General features: G+C 39.5%; 1 protein-coding gene across 1 annotated transcript; it reads right to left on the bottom strand. All coding sequences in view use genetic code 11, as the record gives it.

Moving 5' to 3' along the window:
- Positions 1–1,740: 1,740 nt before the first annotated feature.
- Positions 1,741–12,029, bottom strand: EGR_07877 (Acetylcholinesterase; the record flags this gene model as incomplete). The annotated part of the gene is made up of 4 exons (XM_024497126.1): positions 1,741–1,814; positions 2,949–3,235; positions 5,575–6,473; positions 11,175–12,029. 4 exons carry the CDS (start codon positions 12,027–12,029, stop codon positions 1,741–1,743), a joined length of 2,115 nt encoding a protein of 704 aa, XP_024348463.1.
- Positions 12,030–20,025: the final 7,996 nt, after the last annotated feature.

The raw sequence follows: 20,025 nt of genomic DNA, 5'->3' as shown, positions 1-20,025 counted from the left end.
TAGCGAACATGAATAGGCTGTGATTATGATTCAAAAATAGAATAAAGTAGAATTTCTAATTAAGCATTAAATTGTCATGCACCAGTTAATCTACTTCGTAAAAATGTCCGTCGCAGAGTTCAAGCATCTTCTCATGTGCATTAAATTCCAATGTTGTTGCTGAAAAATTCGGTCATTTTTACCTCAGAACTATCTCTGGTGGGTTTCATAAGCGTGTATCAACCACCCTGGCAAGTGACTCCACCTCCTGCAATAGGGCGCACCGCTATTGTTTGACGGGACGAAATAACAATTGAAGCAACATTTATTGTTTGGGCAGAAATCGTGGAAAAGACTTTCTTTTATCTTATTACAGATTGAACACAATCCTGTTTTAAATTTTTTTTTCTACAGAAATAAAAAAGAATGGCATCCTTTTTGCCAAATAAAGTTACCAGATGTGCGAAAAGGGGATTTTAAAACCACTAGTGGGAATTTAAATGTCCACTATTACACCCATTTCATTTCTGGCTATTGAATATTTAATTTGGAAATTCAAAAAGTGAGGCTAGAGAATATGGTAGGAAATTCACTACTTTAACTCAAGATTCTTTGGTAAACAAAATAGAGCATAAGTAATAAGGCAAGGTTTATCCCTTAAAATAGTAAAGAACGAGAAGGGCGTTAATGGCAAACCGGGACTCCTGATTACTTTGCCTTACAATAAAAGTACATGTCAATATTTTAATGCTATATGCAGTTGTAATTGACTTGTCTGCTTTGCTAAATAAAAGTAGCCATTGAAAGTGTTTTAGTTTAGATTAATTTAGGCGTCATTAAGGTTGAATGTTTGGTGCATGCATGAAATATTGTGTTGTGCTGACGAATCACAAGACCGAAGGTGTGGAACCCCCAGGCATTTGAATCTCCAAAGGATTCCGAGTACAGCAGTATAGCTACAGCAAGGTACTTAAGTGGTTTAGATGTAAGCGTTCCACATATGGCTCCGTAAACTCGATTGATCCAGCAACCCAAAGTGTCAGTCGTACCAGCGAATCTCCCTATTTCGAAACATCTTATGTATTACTTGAACACTGGAACAGGTATGTATATGCGTAATGTGCCGAGAGACTATTTTAAAAACTAACTTGTCTTTTTAACTCTTTGAAGTGTGTTCTTAATATTAATAAACTTGGAATTACCGATTCGATGTAAATGTCTTTTGTGATAAAGGAAGGAAATGTATTTGGAAACTGTGCAGTTAAAGGAAAACTATCAAAGAGAAAACGACTGTTCAATAGTCTGGATGCATATTTCACAATCACAGCTAAATGACTACAAAATACTACATTTCGGCCGAAGCTCTTTAAAGATGAGAGTCATAAAACACGGGGAACATTAGTAGACCTAAACAAGCATTCAACCACCTATTTCTAAGTCATCACCTCAGACCAGGTGCCTTAAAGAGCTCTTCGTCCTCAAAAGAACAAAATTTAGCATCACATTAAGACCGAATAATATTTTTTTACTGCTTTTTCTACTCTTGGAACGTTTTTCTGGGTTTCCCGACCCGAGGAAGAGGTTCACTTGACAGGTCACGAGGAGAGGGTGACAACATTAGCTCAAGCTACTGGTGATGATAATTCGTGGAATCCTATTGGAATATTAGGGTTTGAGTGAAGGAGGAGGAAGTGGTGAAAGGAATTAAACATAGTGATCGTTTGGCGTTTTTGGACATTTTTCCTCCGTTTGACTTCGTCTCTAGACCAGCATCCACAGAAGCACAAACACGATGACCCACGGCAGCATTAAGCGCTCACTTCCATCCGGATATTCTAAAGGGAACAAAACAGTGGTCTTAATAGAAACAAGAAGAAAGCAATTTTTTAGCTAAAAACATTCTATCCATAAAATACCTCGCTTCGTGTGTTAATTGCGTCATCACCTAATTTGAAGTCACATGTCATGCGATGTCACGGGCCCTTATCATCTTACGTGATTAGGTTGCACAACATCTACTTTTCCAGACACTGGTATTCCTCTAACCTTCAGCTTTGATGCCATTAACTGATAATCTTAGAGGTGGAGCCTATATCTCACCTTCTGTAAACAATAAATTGTGTATTCACTAATTTACTGTATGTTCCATAGCCTAACTAGACAAGACACTTGATGGTGTAGTGCAACTAGACATGAGATGACACAATCTCGATTGACGCATTGTTTTGTAGTACCACTTTTACTGGAATAATACAATCCTCAGATGGCTTCTAATGGAAATTAGGTATACGTCTGACAGTAAAAGTTCAACAAGGCTTCCCATTAGACGGGAATGTTTTGTTGAGGCATTCATTTTTCACGATACTCCAAGATCTGATTCATCGGAAGTCCAAGCGTAAGGCAAGCGTAATATTATTCAAACAGATATCAACTGGAATTAGGCAAAATTTTCTGCCATGAACTGAGACCACTACAAAATAGATGTCCACTTTGGCCTTATTAGGCCAAGTTGGGTTGTAAGTTAGGTTTAGAGTTTGAAGCCCTCCTCGGCAACTTCATCGAAAGTAATAAAATGGAGGTAGGTGTCACCATCCCAGATAACTAAAGTTGTAATTTCTATCCATCAATCTTCTTTTAGTGGGTTGACCTTTTCTATTATCCTATACTAGTAACATGAATTCTTGTTTATACCACATCTACCACTAGTTTCTCAGCTCTTCTTCAGTTAAACCGAATTTGTTTAAATTTTCTTATTGAATGTGCGGGTTCTTTGGGTGTCACAACATTCCTTTATTGTCAACGCTGTGAACTCCTATTAGATGGGCTTGGATGTGCGTTAATTACTCTCGAAGCTCTGAATAGAAATACTTGGATAAAGGAACCTGTATCGAATCCTGGCAACTGCTACAACCTCACTTCGTACGTATCAGTTTTGAAGAATCTAGGTACACATCGAACAGGAGCCTTACCACCGGTGACGAAGTCACGAAGACGCTCCACTGGATAAAGGTCAACTTCCATATAGGGGCAGACAGCGGATGAACCAGATTGAGGATAGCTCTTGTAGCCACTGCGCTGCAGGTAGATTCGCTGGAGACTAGGAAAGATGTCGTTCCAGAAGGTGCACCCCTTGTCGTGTGGCGACTCCTTTACCGTCGATGTGTTTAGGCCGATTTCCAAGTAGCTCTCGTCGGTCACACGGAAGTCAGGCCAGTTCTCATTAACTTCGATTCCTTTCGGGTCTGTGGTTGCTTTGCTGAATGTATGCAGAGAAGTAAAGTTGCTAAATTTCTTATGGATATAAACACCCAGCATACTTGTTTACTATAAATTAAAATGTCATTCAACCGGAGGGAGACTTCAATCGCGTAGAGCCAAAAGAGAACTTGGAATGCGTCACACATATGTTGTACGCCTTTTGTCAGTTTATGATAACTTGTTGCGCCAAATCGTAGTTTAAGTAGGTTGTCCAAGCTTACAATGGTAAAATAGATGTAGATTGTTCTTGCCCTAGAAGCAACAACATCTTTTCGGTTTATGCGAAGTAAAACTTATGTGAAATTATTTTCCTAACCTATTTTTCCCTGTATCAAATGCTTGGTAAAAGCGAGAGACACAGGAAGTTCCGCTTTTAAGTGCTATCAACGAATTCTGATTGGTCAGTAATTCTTTTTTATTTCCATTCAAAAAATGGTAGTGTACATGATTTCTTCCACATTTCAAGTTAACACGATGATTAATGCAACACTTTAATTATTTTTTATTCTTTGGCTTGTTTTTGCGGACACTGAAGGCCCTGCCTTTATCTGTGCTGGGCGTCATGGCCTTCGAATGATGCTGACAGCCCTCCAGCTCTCCTATCATAGTATCATGACTTCTTTCTCCTTCAGAGGAGATTCGGTTGTTACATTGGTAGTAGTGGGAAGCAAATCCGATCCTAAGGGATTCCTACCCTAGTTTTTATTCCTAAATGCCAAACTTTAACGTGTTGAAGGAAGGATATACGCTGCGCGTGAGAGAATTTTTGGAGGCTCCTAATGGAAGGGTTATAAATGACGCCGATATTTAGCAACCATCCAAACCCGTGTTATGCGGTAATGCCGGTAACAACTTGAGCAACACTAGTCGTGGCCGTGAACCATCTAAAAGAGTTCGTTACGGATCCAGTAGAATCATCAGGTGGAATCAGTGACGTTGCAGTTAGACATCTGCTCAGTTGCACGCAAATTTGATGACCGACAGTTCATCGTCAATGTTGTGGTGACCGACGCAGGAGGATGCCTAAGGGGAGGGCCGAGGACCCCGCTCAAAAGAGGAGGGAGGCGGGGCTAAGTAATGTCATATAGCACTTCGATTGTTTTCAAATCATCGTTTTCGTCTCGCGGGCACTTGATTCTCGATGTTTGTACTTCCACTGGTCTCCAGCACTTCTGTTGGACGATGACTGTTGCGTCTTCTTTCGACTTCAGAGAAGTCTCGGGCCGGATGCTACATTGCAGTCGCCTACACTTAATCTAGAGTCCAAATTTAAGCGTTAATTTTGATCTTTGAGAATAATCTCTTTATGAAAATCAAGCATGGTTTCGATCCAATTTCTTCTGAATCTGCAAGTCGAATTTTAAACGAGCTTGCGAAGACTTTTAACTTTTAAAACAAAAAAAGTTGTGTGTACAAACATATTACCTCATCTTCGATCATCTAACGGAAATGAAATTCTGTCATGTCAGAAATAATTCAAACAAGGCAACAAGAGAAAGTCTAACTAACTGCTAGGGAAATAAGAATTTTACTTTGAAAACTAGGACAGCAACTGTATGTGATGTAGGTTTTCCTCGGTTGTTAGACAATGCTCTAACGATTTCCCATGAACTTTGTTTAAAAATTACTGGGAGAAAACAGAATTTAAAGACACCCTTATTTTATCACTAGAATGCTAAGATTATCCGGATTTTCCCCCTCCTATTTCTAGTTATTATGACGATTACAACAGCCTGCCTGTAATTTGACTTGGAAAATCAAATCATTTCCGTTTCACCTGTCACTCATGTCACTCACTGAATCATTCAGTGGTATCAGGTTCACCTGATGTGGTTTTCTCACCTCACAAAAGTAGTAAATATTTCCCAAAGTTTGTCTTTTCAAGCGGTGCATAACTTCTGGAATTCAAGGGTAGGAGACGGAGGAACTAATAAGATGATAGCATACTTTACCCAACATTAGTAAAGCCAGTAATTGTCAGGACTAATTTGGCAGCATATCACACCTAAAATGCGATTCACAAACAGCTAGGTTCCATTTTAGTCGCTGACTCACAACACCTTGGACGTCTCCTGAACTGACGGAATGATGTTGCTGCTAGGGCTAAAGTGCCAGTGGTAAGCTGGAATAAAATTTCTCACTTTGGATAATCATGCATGTGGGTGATACATTATGAGCAAACTCACAAGAGTCTAGCAGTTTGATTGACAAAATTCAGCAAATATTTGCGTGTTCTACTTTAAACAGCACTTTTTATCATAAAAGACGTAGGATTTAACGGTCGAGACTGAAGTCTCAATGACATTTTATGCAAACCGTTACTTCAAATTAACTCACCCATTTTTTGCGAAATTGGCCCAGTATCTCATGACTCGCAAACTAAGTTCAGCTTCCTGATTTGTAAAATTATAGTACTTTGATGTGAAGGTTTGAGAAAACGGCATCCCGAAGACGTATTCAATTTCATATCCGTGCATCACACCGGTCCACTCAGGAAACGTACATCCACTAGTCCTGTGTATGAAGTTATAGAACTGCACGCTCGACCCCCCGATTTTCGACAACAGCCTAGCAAAAAGCAAAGTGGGACAGATGAAGTCTACTTCGCCACTCAAATCATCCAAACGATCGAGAAACGCCGATGTCGAGGTCAGGGAATTGTACTGTAGACCTGTATTGTAAGACGTCACTTTGGGAATATTAGGGCTGTTGAATCCATACTGCAATGTGGCAATTGCCGGGAAAGGTTCAAGTAAATGGCCAATGCTCATGAATCGGGTTTGAACCAATTGAAGATAGTCAATCTTCGCCCTCCTTAAATCCTCCAACGACGGCTGTGTTACGGTTCCATTTTCGTAAAGGAAATTTATTCCTGTTATTCCCAGACCGTAAAGGAGCCAGTAAATTCCTTCATTGGCTACATTACCGATTAGAACGTCAGGAGCTTCATATGAACTGATAGAGGAGAGAATGGTGCCAGGACAGTCAGGCAGGAAATTGCCGTCCAGAACAGGTCGCATATAAACGTCGAAATATTGCGATGCGTCGGTAAGGAATGGCACCGGCCACTGAGGATTTGAGGACATGGTTGACAGGCGACTAGCGCGTCGTTTGGTGGACGCTAGGGTGAGCTCACTTAGCGTATCAAAAACACTGCTTGCGGGGAGTCGCCGGAGGCATGCGACCTCTTTCCCCAAATCGTGAAGTCGATCTGCACAGTTACTGGCTTTGATGAACTACAAAGAGGTTTATTTAAATTTCTCAATTATTGATAAAGACAGGGTGGGGGTTATATAGCACTGCTACCATGTTTTCCTTCCCAAAAAATATCGGATATATCTGTGACATCCATTTTATAACAATGCCTTATTGTAAAACTGAACAGTTGTAGCTTGCTTTGATCAAAGCAGTACTTTTCTATGAAATTCAAAGTATATTAATGGAGGTCTTATCAAACGGGTAAGCAGCATTGAATATCTGCTAAAATTTTTAATGGAAATCCGCTGGCGTGTTCCAGAGTTAAATACTGTATTATTTGGAAAATAAACTGTCAGAACAGTCGGAATTTTTACATCTTTACTAACTTATGCAAAATCTATTATAACAAACTGTTTTAAGCTGTCGTATGTGTAAAGGAAACTCCTAAAATTTGGTTAAATAAAACAAATCGCAAGGGAATCAGGTTTATGATAATTGTGGAGGTTTCTTACAGGCTAGGTGCCAGATATTTAAACAGGGTGTGCAGCCGTATTAGTAGTTGGAACAAATTTGAAAAAATGGGTTTTTGTTTTAATTTATAGGCACAAGCAGGAACGACCTTTCTACTCGCAAGTAGTGTTCCCTACAATTACGAAGTGGTAGATGGTGCAGTACCTTTTAAGATATAGACCATACCTTTCCGCCCAAAAAACGGAACCGTCCAAGCTTGATCAAATAGTCCTTGGGTTAGACGTTTAATGTCCTGGAAATTAGCACTTCATTTGGTTCATTTAATACAGCTATTAACACAGATTCTTGAATTAGAGCAGCAGTTCACAGATTCAAGTAGATTTACTTGAAACTCACAGAATACTGCCTTTTTTAGAATAACTTGTGAATGCTCTTTAAATTGTGCATTGTCAAGAAGCAGAAATTCCTGCACTTGAATACTTATTTGGGAGGGAAGGGGGTAGGGGGGACGACTGAAGACGAGTTGCGCAATTAACTCTCATATTCAGTCAGAGTTTGCCCATCAGATAGATCTGGGATACCGGAGAGTTAATGATGTTCCGCATCCCGGTGTTGACTCACCGCGTTTTGCTCGAGCATAATGCATTTTCCCCACTACTCCTAAAAAATGCAACCAACTATCACATAGCTCGTAAAATTCTGTTTTACTTTTCCATTAGTAGATTGATGAAAAAGTTAAACTTGATCTATCTTTGAGAGAGGAAGGCTTGCAGCCGACGTATTACATTTGTTTAAGTCCATTGAGCACATTACGGGCGATCATGAGATTTCTTTGTTCGACAGAAACGAACTTTTTCCTGGAAAAATGGCAGAATATTAGTAAAGCTATTTCGTTAATCTAATTATTCGTAAATATTTACAACGGTTTAGGCTAAATAGATCTGTGATTTGACCAAATTAGATTGCATAATAAAAATATAGTCATTAGATTTAAAGCTATAGGCGAGCGTTGTTTTTCACTGTGCGAATGTGTGCCTGATTAAACCGCTCTCTGATAAATGCTACATTCCAGGTAATAATGGTTGTGTCTCTCACCACCCTTGGAGTGGAATGTGCAGATAAATTGGTGCCACATTTGTCTCATTCACGTGCTCTTGAGCCTAGCCAACTCAGATGGAAGCCGTTGAGATTTTTTGAAGGCATTTTAGAGACGAGAAAGATGTCCTAGCTTACGAGATATAGAACTGGTGATATACCTTTTTAGCACAAATAATTTAACAGTTGGCACATCATATATGAAGGTTAATGTCAAGATCAAGTTAACACAATTGAGGAAAATATCAAAGCCTTCAAAATTTCGAGTTTTGCCTCCATTATTTAAATTGAATATAAAGATAACCTAATCCCAACTTATTAGACAGCGCAGATACAGTTCCTTTACCAGTGCCGAGTTTGAAACCTCGGTGAAAATGGGGTTACTCAAGAGAGAATCATAATTTTATCAGGGACGAGTAGTGATCCAGTTTCAAATCGCTCTACTGTACCAAAAAATTGTAACCAACGCGAAATTTTGCCACTTTATTCTCGTCTAGATGGCCATTGTACCAGGACAAAGTATGTTTCATTTGCTCTATAAAGTGTCACTAATGATATCGCAATCATTAATTCGAAACTGACAGAATGGTTACTACTTATTTGTATTCTTAAGTGAATTCCTATTGTTTTATAAAGGGATAAGAAGCAACATTTAAGTGATTTGTTAATCTGAACAATTATTAATGCCTTTATGCATAACACGATTAGCACAGGTGGTTAGTTTCATTAAAACAGTTACATAGCATAAAAACATAGCAAAACTTGGAAATATTTCTTTATGCATGGGCTCTTAGTACAAAAAACTTTGACAAATATCTGTGAATGATCTAATTTGTCTCAAAGGTTAATCACTATGACGATGGAATCGGAACGACGTCCACAGAGTCCTATTAACTTTACAATGCTCCTTAATCGTAGACTAATATTTCTATATTATATCCAACTGCCTTTAAGGACGTGATATCTTTCTATGTGGAACAGCCTCCGAAGCAGGAGATAATTCATCCCTTACGTGTCGCGATTAACATTTCTTTCACTTATCCAGTTGAGAAGTGGCTTCAGCTTTTTACCGGAAGGAAATGGATTCATGGAGTCCAAAATCCCCTAATCTGTTAATTTTTTCAAAATTTTCCCTGATTGCCAGCCTCTTTAATAATATCCTTATAATTGTCCAAACAAGTTCACCCTCTCCGTCTTTATAGGCCTATTCCCTGTCATACTTTCGTTTTACCCAAGTAAACACCTTATTCGACCTTAGATTCTTCGAAATAAAAGTTGATTTACCCATTTTTCCACACGTAAATTATGTCACCTGCAAGTGTTTTTGGTGGAATTCACGTGGGAAATGTATTTATACCGTCGTTTAGTGAGGTATAACATTAACGAAATGGAGGAAGAGCAGTGTTTTGGAATGTGAAGTCATGTACATTCTTCAACGCAAGCACAACGTCGACCATGGTAACTGTGGTGATGGGATTCAATCAACTCCACAAGCCGCTATGAAGAACCTGGAAGTGCCACTATTAAGTAGATCTTTCTGCTTTACTAACTCTACTATGGCGCTAGTACTAATGGCTTGATGCCAAAAGAATAGAAAGACTAGAGTGTAAATGAGATAGTTATGAGAATTCGTTTATATTTTGACAATCTTTGTAACAGCATTGTTGTGATAGTAGTGGTTTTGTTGCAAACGAAATCTTTTTTAATCAATAAAAGCATATTCCTTTGTGAATTTATCACCAGCGTATTTTCCATTAATTCCCGAAACATTCCAAACAAAGAACGGAAAGACCTTCGTTGTAAAACGTTTAATTGCAACAGTGCATTAAAACAACTCATACAATTTCAACATTCAAAAACATTAGTATGGGTTAGACAAAAATGACAATGTTCTAATTTCTTACATTTTGCAACACTTTAATGTGTCAAATTGACCTTAAGTGAGCTAAAGCATTTTCTAGGTAATTGGAGTTTTTATGCAAAATGAAACATGTATTTTGAGGACTCCCCTTAAATCTTTTGACCGAGAAAACGCAAACTATTGGTGCATGTTGTGTTCAGCATTTTAAGTGATAAAAGCAGTGACTGTGTTCTGTTGGAATCCCATTTAGATGCTAACTTTTCAATACACATTTTAAAAAACCAAAATCCCCAAATTAGGTGAATTTCGCCTAATAAGCAAGTAGGTGGGTTGATGGGGCCAGATAAGAGCTGATATAGGCATAAACCATCCAACGTCCCACACAATCAAAGCTTATGGGAAAGATTTACGGTAGAGAGGGTCTTTTACCCTAAATCTAGCTTTGAATTATGCAGTATAATGGCACCGACTTAACGTTTTTCAACACAATTCATAAAAATGTTTCATCCCCATCTTGAGTGTTCCTTTCGTACCCATGATTTAAAAGGACAGAGAGACCTGAAACACTATGGGGTCGTTAAATCGAGAGTTTGGAGTATTAGAGAGTACCACATAATGCTAAGATTGTATTGTAGTACGTACAGACTTCATTCTGACAATAACATCATGACCCTCTCTGTTGGACTTTGTAAGCATCAACAATAATAGTTTGTGCCATTAAAAGTGCCTCCTTGGTACAAGTTCACCTATTTCAAATGGGTGATGGAAGTTCAAGCGAAGATGGGCAAATTACTGTTTAAATAAGGTTTTATTCCGATTTCCTATTAGCAGTTGATAGAAATACCTCCGGATCCATCAAATGAAAAGGAGAGCTGTCTCACTTGTCTTCAATATGTGCTATTGTTGTTGTCAAAATACAAGAAGCCTTAAAACATTCACTAACCTTGTTCTTATGTCTAACACACGAATATCCTAGAAAAAATTTACTTGTCCTTTACTTAACAATGAACAAATATTTTGGTTGTAATAAGTTCTGTCATTAAAAAATTGTAAAAAAGTCCTCTATATGATTCACACAAAAAGGCGTCAATGGTCTAGGTAGAAAAACATGAAGTTCCCAAATCCCATTGAACTTCTACACAGGTGTTACGCCAAAGCATGAAACATATTTACATTATTTTAATTAGTTTCTCAAAAAGGAGGGATCCACAAGATTTCGTCACTTTGACAAATGTAAACGTCAATCCACTTATTAAGGATTTTGTGGGGGTGCTCCCCCGCAAAGCTAATTAAAAACCAGCTGCCAACGTACCGATATGCCCGCCTCGTGAGCGACGGGTTTTTGCCACAAAGCCCATCTACTCAGCGGACTGGAGCTTTGGAGTATCATCCGCTGGAAAAGCGATCTGGAACTTGGCGCTAGATAATGCAGACCCACACTGACTGCTCCAGCAGACTCTCCGAATAATGTCACCAACCCTGGGTCACCGGTGAAGGCGCTGATATGCTTTCGGACCCATTTAAGTGCGAGTTGTTGATCCAGTAATCCCATATTTCCCCCTATTTGTGACTCAACAAAGAGGAAACCGAAAGGACCTAACCGGTACTGCATGGATACTACGATCACATTCTCCATGGCCGCGAGGTACCTTCCATCGTAGACGTCCAGCGTTGAGGTTCCGCTAAAGAATCCTCCCCCAAATATCCAAACCATTACTGGAAGGGATGCGTTATGCCCTTGTAGGCGTGACGGTACCCAAACGTTTAGATAGAGGCAATCCTCACTCATCTCTGTATTGTTAATCCAAATACGTGCCGCGGGATTGGTTACATCGAAGTTGCCAGGACGATATTGCCAACAGGAGTTGGGCAGCTTTGTAGCATCGAGCTGACCCTCCCAAAGATCAGCCTCTACTGGCGGAGCGAATCGCAGATTTCCTACAGGCGGTTTGGCAAACGGAATGCCCAAGTACGCGTCCACACGTATTCCACTGATATTCCACCCGGTACCCATTAAAGAGCTCCTCTCAGAAAGGTTGAGTACCACATTACCGACTTGCGTGGTGAAGATGCTTGCAAGAGCAGTCGGAGCTAGTAGGATAAGCACGCTTGAAAGGGGGATACGCATTTTTGAACTGCGAACTTCTGGTCTCGGTGCTTTATGCATATACATGGCTATGAAGAGTCTCAAGTATTCCGCTGTCTTTCCGATTTGCTGATTGGTCCATCGTACCGACCAATTAGCAAGTGATTACGGGGCTGAAGGCGTGCATTCAAGGAGACATAAGTCTGCATAAATTTACGTCAACAAAATACTGTCAATCTGGAAAGGGTGCAAATTTATTCTTTTTCATACCAAATTCTCATGCTTAACCTCTCCTTAATTGGGATTTTAGCTGTGAATTTTAGGCGCTTTTAATGGAAGTGATTTCTATGCATTTCGGAAGTGTTACTCATGTTAGAGGTAGCACTGGTGACGCAACGAAAATATTACCACCATTTTTAAGTCTAAGTTTACTGTTTTCATGTGCTTTTTTTCTGCAAGCTGGATTTTGCGCGGCTAGGTGCGCGCGATAACGCATTTCTTACATAAATTACATTCTTTGGAAATAGAATATGATGATAATGGTGCCACCTCATCAAATACTATTTGATGTAACCTGAAATTTATACAAAACCACCGACGTCAAATCATGTGATGCTTCAGACCTCTTAGCTGAGTCTGAAGTTACAAGGGGTGTAACATGTATCCCTTACCACTTTATGGTAGTTGTAGTTGAAATTTCCTCTTGGGCTCTGGCACTGCTAAGGACAATGTAAGGTTAGTGTTGTCCCCTCTGTAACAAAAGGTCTTGGAGGTAAAAGGTAAGGTTACCTGTAGCTCTTAAAGTAGCATCTTAATTTAAATGTCTTCCGTAAGGTAATATATCATTATTTCATCTCAAATAGGGAAAATTTCCATTATGGAGACTGAGAACTACAAATACACGCACATAGGGAAAGCATTTTAAACACAACAGAGCCCACAAACCACCAACTTCTGATTGATGTTATTCGAAATTAATGATGTCAAGCCAGGCAAAAAAACGATGGGTGGATACTCTTGAGGCAAAGCCAACACCTTGAACTCCCCCTTGTATTAGACAGCACTGCATGGCAGATTTGAGAACACCTGACAGTTGTGGCTTCCTAAGGAAAAAACCTACTTGAGAATTAATTGATTGCGTAGGCTCTATACGCATTAAAAACTCCCCGCGATAGTTCCACCAAGGTAGGTTTCTAGTATCGACATGGTCCACCTTATGTATGAATTCCTTGGGTGCCAAATTACTGATTTATAAATCTAATTTCTTAAACTGATAAAATCAATGCTGTGACCCAATTCTTTGAATAGGGTCTATAAAGTAATTTCTATACGGTTGCAGCTGCACGCAAATGGGAGGGCTGTCGGCTACATTGTGATTGCCGAAGCTGGAGATTGTTCAAGCGGAGAGCTGGGTACGACGCTCAAAAGAGGAAAAGTACTGGGTAATGCATTAATTGTTAATTCCACCGTACGTTTTGGTTGATTGGGTAACGAAGACTTGAGCATTGTGTTTCCGCTGGGCAGTATGGCCACTGGACCATGCCTGTGGCTCCTCAGCTTTTCCGTATGCCAGCAATTCAAATTATGTCTTAGCATTATGACTTCTCTCATTTTCAAGTAGGTCTTGAGTCGCTATGGAACATTAAGAGCTTTTTACCTATTACTCGTAAAAATGTCCAAACTGGAACATCTTAAAGGTGTTTTTAAGAAATGGAATTTATTTGGTGCTGTTTTCTGATCAGAATTTATCTAATATCTACGGCTCTCTGAAAATTTATACAATTATTGGGTAGTTCAGCTTTTAAAATTACTGGAAAATTGTCATTGGTATTATCGTGTCACCGGACATGATTTCATCACTAAGCCCAAGCTTAGAAGCCATTTTTGAGTTTCTCTTTATTCTCCAAGATGTGACAGGTTATTTTTGACTACTATCGGTAATGTGTCGAAGAAGCCTAAAAATTTATTACTTCCCATCAATCAAACTACGGCCTAATCAAATAATAGAAGGCGCATTAGTAAGATTAGCTGTCACCTTAGGTAGATAACAACAATAATTGCTGGAATAATCAGCAATCCATTTCCCCTTGGAGGTTTTTCTATCCTTCAGATGATTTCAAAATTATTGCAGACCCCAAATTAGATATTTAAATAAGTTTGTTTAGAACCGCAGAAACGTGCCCAAGTGCAAAACATTAGGCTATACCCTTAAGATTACAGAATTAAAATTAGTATTCTTGGCAAAAAGTCAAAGCAAATACGTAAAGTATGACGTTTTACATAGGTACAATACATAGACATACGAATGGGCATGTGGTTTAATTATTCATTCAATAACATTTAAAGCAAAATATTTGAATAGAATGTCACTACTCTAAGCGGTATTTCTAACACGAACTCTTCGGTTTCTGCAGGGTCCGGTCACCATCTTGATGGCTTCGTGTTCTATTCGCGTCACTTCTGCCAACAGCTTGAAACCCCTCCGTTTATTTGCAAAACATTTATTTCGGGAACATATATCTTATGATTTCTTGAGAAAAAATTATAAAAACCTCCTTCTTTTGATAACAAATGCAAGGCAGTAATCGTCTGCTTTCTGTATTTTCATTAATGAATGGACAAATTTGCAGTTTATTCCCTTTAGTTTTTGTTTGCCATGGACAGTCTAAATGAATGAGATCACTCAGGTGAAGGTATACCAGCCCCACTTACTGCTTATAGTCATGAGTGAAGGGCTAAAAAGTAAAATAACTCCCATTTTTCAGTACACCTTCACGAAAAATCAGAGGAGAACTTGCAAAGAACTGGATTTCTGCATTTACTAATTATCATTTCATGTAATGATACGGAAATCAGAAAATGAAATGCATTTCCGTGTAGCCTCTGTTCCGCCTCCCACAATTTATTGCATATTTAAGCGGGTGAGTTCCAGTAAGATTTCTTTTGTTCCAAAATTTATGAACAAAATTAGGTTGTTTAACTGAATTTCTACAACGTTTCGTTTCACACACAGGGCTAGACAACGCAGTTAGATTTAAAAATATATTTGTATTCGAACTGTCAGGAGTGGGCTACCCATAAGTAAGTTAACAAACAACAAATTTTTTTTGCTGGTGTACAAGTAATAATATGCAACCAGAGCGTCCCCAGTCTTTCCTGAAGAGGAAAAACGACGTGCAAAAAGACTGAGGAGCTACCTGCGTGGATCGGAGGCCATGCCGCCCGGCAGAGATACAATCGCCGAGGCTTAAGTGCCCACGAAGACAAAACGAAGAGTTAAACAAGAAATCAAAGCAGTGCATATACTCCCTCTCATTTTGAGGGCTGTCACCGGAGTCCCTTCTTAATCAACCACCCCTGTCGGCCATTACTGTCAGCCATCAAAATTGTTTTTGACTGAGAAGATAGCTGATTACAACTTCACTGACCTCTCCTAGCAATCTGTTGGAATAATGGTTAGCAGCAGAGTCGAGACTTAGGTATTTTCATGAGAATAACGTTCTCAAGAATGTACCTGATTGCCATTTTATTCTTATTTCAGTCCTGTCCAGCCATATCCATCTGGATTCCATCTAGCTAACAGAGGGGTGAAGGAGGTATCGCATGGCCACTTAAGTAGTATCGTTATGCAGCCAGAGTAGATGGCTAGTGCCTCTTCGATTTTGATAGAATTTTCGCAGAACACAGAAGTAGGTAGATGCCAAAGGTGGGCCCCATTTCCAACCCTTCTCTTAGGAGTCGTCACAGATTGTTCCATCCGCAGTACATGCCTTTCCTCCGTTACGCTGGAGTTTTTATTATTTACCCATAGAAATCAGGGTAGCTTCCACCAATGTAAAGCCTTGAGTCTTCCCCGAAGTCAAAAGACTACATAGTACCGAGGCATAATGCGTATTACTGACGTACACAAGGGCTGTGGAGCCAATGACATAATCCAAAGGCCACACCACCCGACGGAAGTACATTAGTGGAGCTTTTAGTACCAGCGAGACCAAAATAAAGAGCTTAAAAATAATCAAAGCATTATGGTAACCTCTGCCCTACCTTTTCCTCTATGCACAGTCCAGCTCGTATGACGCGCTACCTATAAGTTCGAGCCTATGAATGGGGCTTGTGATTTTTCCCATTAAGGAGAAAACTGTTGTGAGATATAGCATACTGCTAAAAGTTAAATAAACACAAAAGGCATAAGAGGTGTGGGTTTATTTGTTTTAAATAACTACTGACTCCTTCCCACTCTCTATACACTTAAGAGAACATTATGTGGCCGAATATTCACTCAATTGCTAACATGTATCACTTTGGATCGTGCGCAAAGCTTATTTAGGAGAGATTATACAGAACTTTCAAGAATTGGAAAAAATAGCTGAAGAAACTTACATTTCCGTCATTGTTATTAATGCCACAGTAGAGATGTGGATGGGCAAACGCAAACTCTGACTACCCCATAAGCTAGTACTCCTTGTAAACAGCTTTACATTTTGACCTAACGCTTGATACATCTACAAATCAAGGCAGTGAATACACAGTTGAAGATGCATTCTACTCCCCAGGAGTTTCAATTTTTGAAACTAGGGAGCTAACTAAACAAACAAAAGTAAACAAAATATTCAGATTAAGTTTGTGTACTGAAGAATTAAACACTTCTAACTGCTTTACTTAGGTAATATCAATTGAAGTAGCCTTTCATTCATCGGTATCGCAAGAAGAATGGATAATTTCGATGAGAAACCGTTTTGTCCTTCAAACGCGTTTAATGTCTACATCCACTGCAAATATGCGTTCATTTAGGCAGATGGATGGATGCAGCGCTACAGCTCCATCTTCACGTGAATGTTTTGTGGTCTCCATTAAATGAGACTGTTGTCACTACAAAACAAAGGTGATATCAGGAGCCCCATTTATCATTCCGCATAGTAAACAAACCATCGGCGGACAAAATTTGTGTTTTTGTTTGCCGGACCAAAAAACCCAGCTCGACAAGCATTGCATGAGCCTGCCTGTCATATGCGTGCAGGGGCAAGTGAGATCGGTGCAGCATGTTACCTTACTTTAAGTTAATAAAAAATGCTCATTCGGGTTTGGGCGGTAACTGCCAGTCAGTCTTCCATCCATATGCTAACCTACACTGATTCATTATGAGCCAATGAAGTGTGACTAAAAAAAACACGCAAAGCGAGATTCCTGCAAAACATGACAGACGTGTGTCGAAAGAGACATAATTAATGCGATATTTTACTTATTAAGATAAAAGTAATAGTTACACCAACTTACCACGTTTGAATTGATAGTTGGTTAACCTCTTATTTGTATATTAGTACCACAAAATGTCTTTTGTACGTAGAGTTAAACAAATAATGGCAGTGATACACAGCCCCTCTTCTTTTGAACATCATCTCCGGCGTTCCACTTGGTCATCCTCTAGCGTCGACTGTTACAATACAGTCAGTGTTGGGAGAAAAAAACCACCAACCGACCGCTCCAGTCACCAGATGTGCGTGTGATTGAGGGGATATTTGACTACAATGTCACTGATCCTTCTTGGCATTCCAACTGGACCAGGAGCTCTGACCTGTTTGGGAAATGTGCTAAGAAAATGAGGAATGCGTTTGCCTTCTGATAGTGTTCAGCACTAGTCGTTAGAGCGCTGGCCTAAAAGGGGGCTTGAAATGGTTCGTAGGGATACGGTATCGGATCGTTTCCACTTTGCCATTGTTTGTTGCTTCAATGCTGGTCAGCCAAACCCATCTGGGTTCTATCCAGCTAGTAGAGAGGTGAAGGAGGGATTGCGCGTTCCCTTATTCAACATCTTCATGCAGGCATCGTAGACAGCTCCTTAACAAGCTGTTCCAAATGGTTCACGTCCACGGTTAGTGTCTCTTCAGCTGTAAACAGCCATCCTGCAAACACGGGACAAAGGTAGTTGCCGAAGGTATACGTCATGCTCAATCCCTATGTTAGGGATTGTAAGGGATCCTTCCATCAGCAGTATATACCCATCTTCCGTCTCGCTAAAATTTATCATTCAGTGGGGATAGCTGTCCTTTATGATCAGATTCGCTTTAGTCTGCCACCGATGTAGCTGGCGGAGACTTTCCTGAAGACGAGAGGATTCATAATGCCAGCGCGGAAGATGCACTGGCGATGTACAGATGGGTTGAGGAGCTACCGGCATGACTTGGAGAGCACACCACTGGGCAGAGATGCAAAGACGGGGTTTTGAGTGTCCGTGACACAAAAACGGTGCGATGAAAAAATAAATAAAACATTACAGTTCGTACAAAAATTTAGATGGAATGGAGGTCGGTGAAAAGTGGCAAAGGATGTTTAACAAGGAATTAGGTATGAGAAGGTTATGCAAAATTTCTTAAAATTATAATCAACCTGCATTATTTTTTCCTCTTGCCCAGATGACTTAAATGGTGGTGCAGTTATCAAAACGACTCACAAAGATGACTTATTGTAACATGTAGGGAATTTTGAATACATGCAATTGTCTCGCGCTTCATGAATGCATTAGGAATAGAATTAACCTCGGTCCCTTAGCCGCTGAAACTTTTTGTAAACTTGTCGTATAGCCTTTGGGAGATGGTGTGATAGCGACATGAAATGGTTTAAAGAGTGTGATCCCAGTGATGACTCATCCAAAGATAGGTACACGCTGATCATGACAATCCTCTGATCTTAATAATAAAGGATTGTGCATTGCCTTGAATAAATCAGGATTGACACGTCAAGACTTTTAGTTATACCTAAAGTGAATGGTGGCCGAACAATTTGTTTAGGCCAGCATAAAATGGGGAAGTTATTAAGCAGATTGACATCACATTCATTTTTTGAGATGATAAGCGGGTTTAAACGCCGTCATCTTGTATTCCTTATTTTTGTCAATCGTCACATAAAACAAAGCCTTTTGTTTGCTGTCCGAATTGGGATGAGGTAAGGCTTTTGTATTTCAACATACCATTAATTGCCCTTAAACAATTAACACAATACACACTTTACACCTCCTAGACACGAAACACCTAATTCCCACCTAACTGCTTTGTGTGTGTGTGCATGTGTGATGAGCTGCAGACAAAACAGTTCACTAGTCGAAGGCTGAACAAGTTATGGCAAGTTTAGCGACTAATGGGAAAATCATGTTTTTACAAGGAAGTGCAAAATCACATATTATAAAACTGATTGGTGAAATGATTGGCACATTAGGGTGGGAGGAATTACTGCTTCATCCTCATTATTTCATAGTTTCCCGATAATAACACTTTAAGTACCGATTATCGCCCCCATCTTGACGTCAGGAATTCACATGCAAAATAGACGGACAGAGAACTAATTTGATATAGAAATGGTGAAGAATAAATGCTTGCATAGACGTTAAACTAAAAAACGTGCATCTTGTAGGAATAATGACTACTAATGAAAACTACTGCAAGCAATTTCCTTTAATTACTTAAGTTTTGTTACAAATTTTCCTAAACTTATTTGGTAGCCTTATAGTCTTGTTGGGTTAAGCCTGTACCCCAATTCATTTCATCCAGCAGTGGAGAATGCCAACTATGCATTTTCAGCCTTGAAAAACAGCTGCATATGTAGTATGAAAACCGCCCATTGGTGGTGCATTCCTGTTTTACTTTTGCCAAATTTTGACAACCACATTCCCAAATTTGGCCTAGCAGGCTGCGTGGACAACCCCGTGCTTTGCTCGCAGAAAGTTGACATGAAAAATGGAGGTGACATGCGGCGCCTAAATTAAAGTTGTGATCTTCGTGGCGCAGCCGCTGTTTTAATCACCCGCAAATAAAAATAAAAAGGGACTGACTTAAAAGTATCCTAGTCAAGTGAGCGCTGACTTGGCTGCATTCATACTAATGAAATTTAGAAAACTAGCTGTGTTATTGGGTAGACTAATGATCGTATTCCATTCCTTCACAATACATTGAGTATCTATGTGAATATTGCCTCTAAATCTCTAAAGAAAGGATATTTCATTAATGGACGTAATAGGGCTAAGTAACCCATAGAATGTTAGACAAATCATGTAAATGGCAACAAAACTTAGCCTTCTGTCATTCTG

The sequence above is a fragment of the Echinococcus granulosus genome (assembly GCF_000524195.1).
Source record: "Echinococcus granulosus chromosome Unknown EG_S00089, whole genome shotgun sequence".
NCBI classification, from domain to species: Eukaryota; Metazoa; Platyhelminthes; class Cestoda; order Cyclophyllidea; family Taeniidae; genus Echinococcus; species Echinococcus granulosus.
The sequence above is the reverse complement of the archived record's forward strand: the minus strand, read 5'-3'. Positions and strand labels throughout refer to the sequence as shown.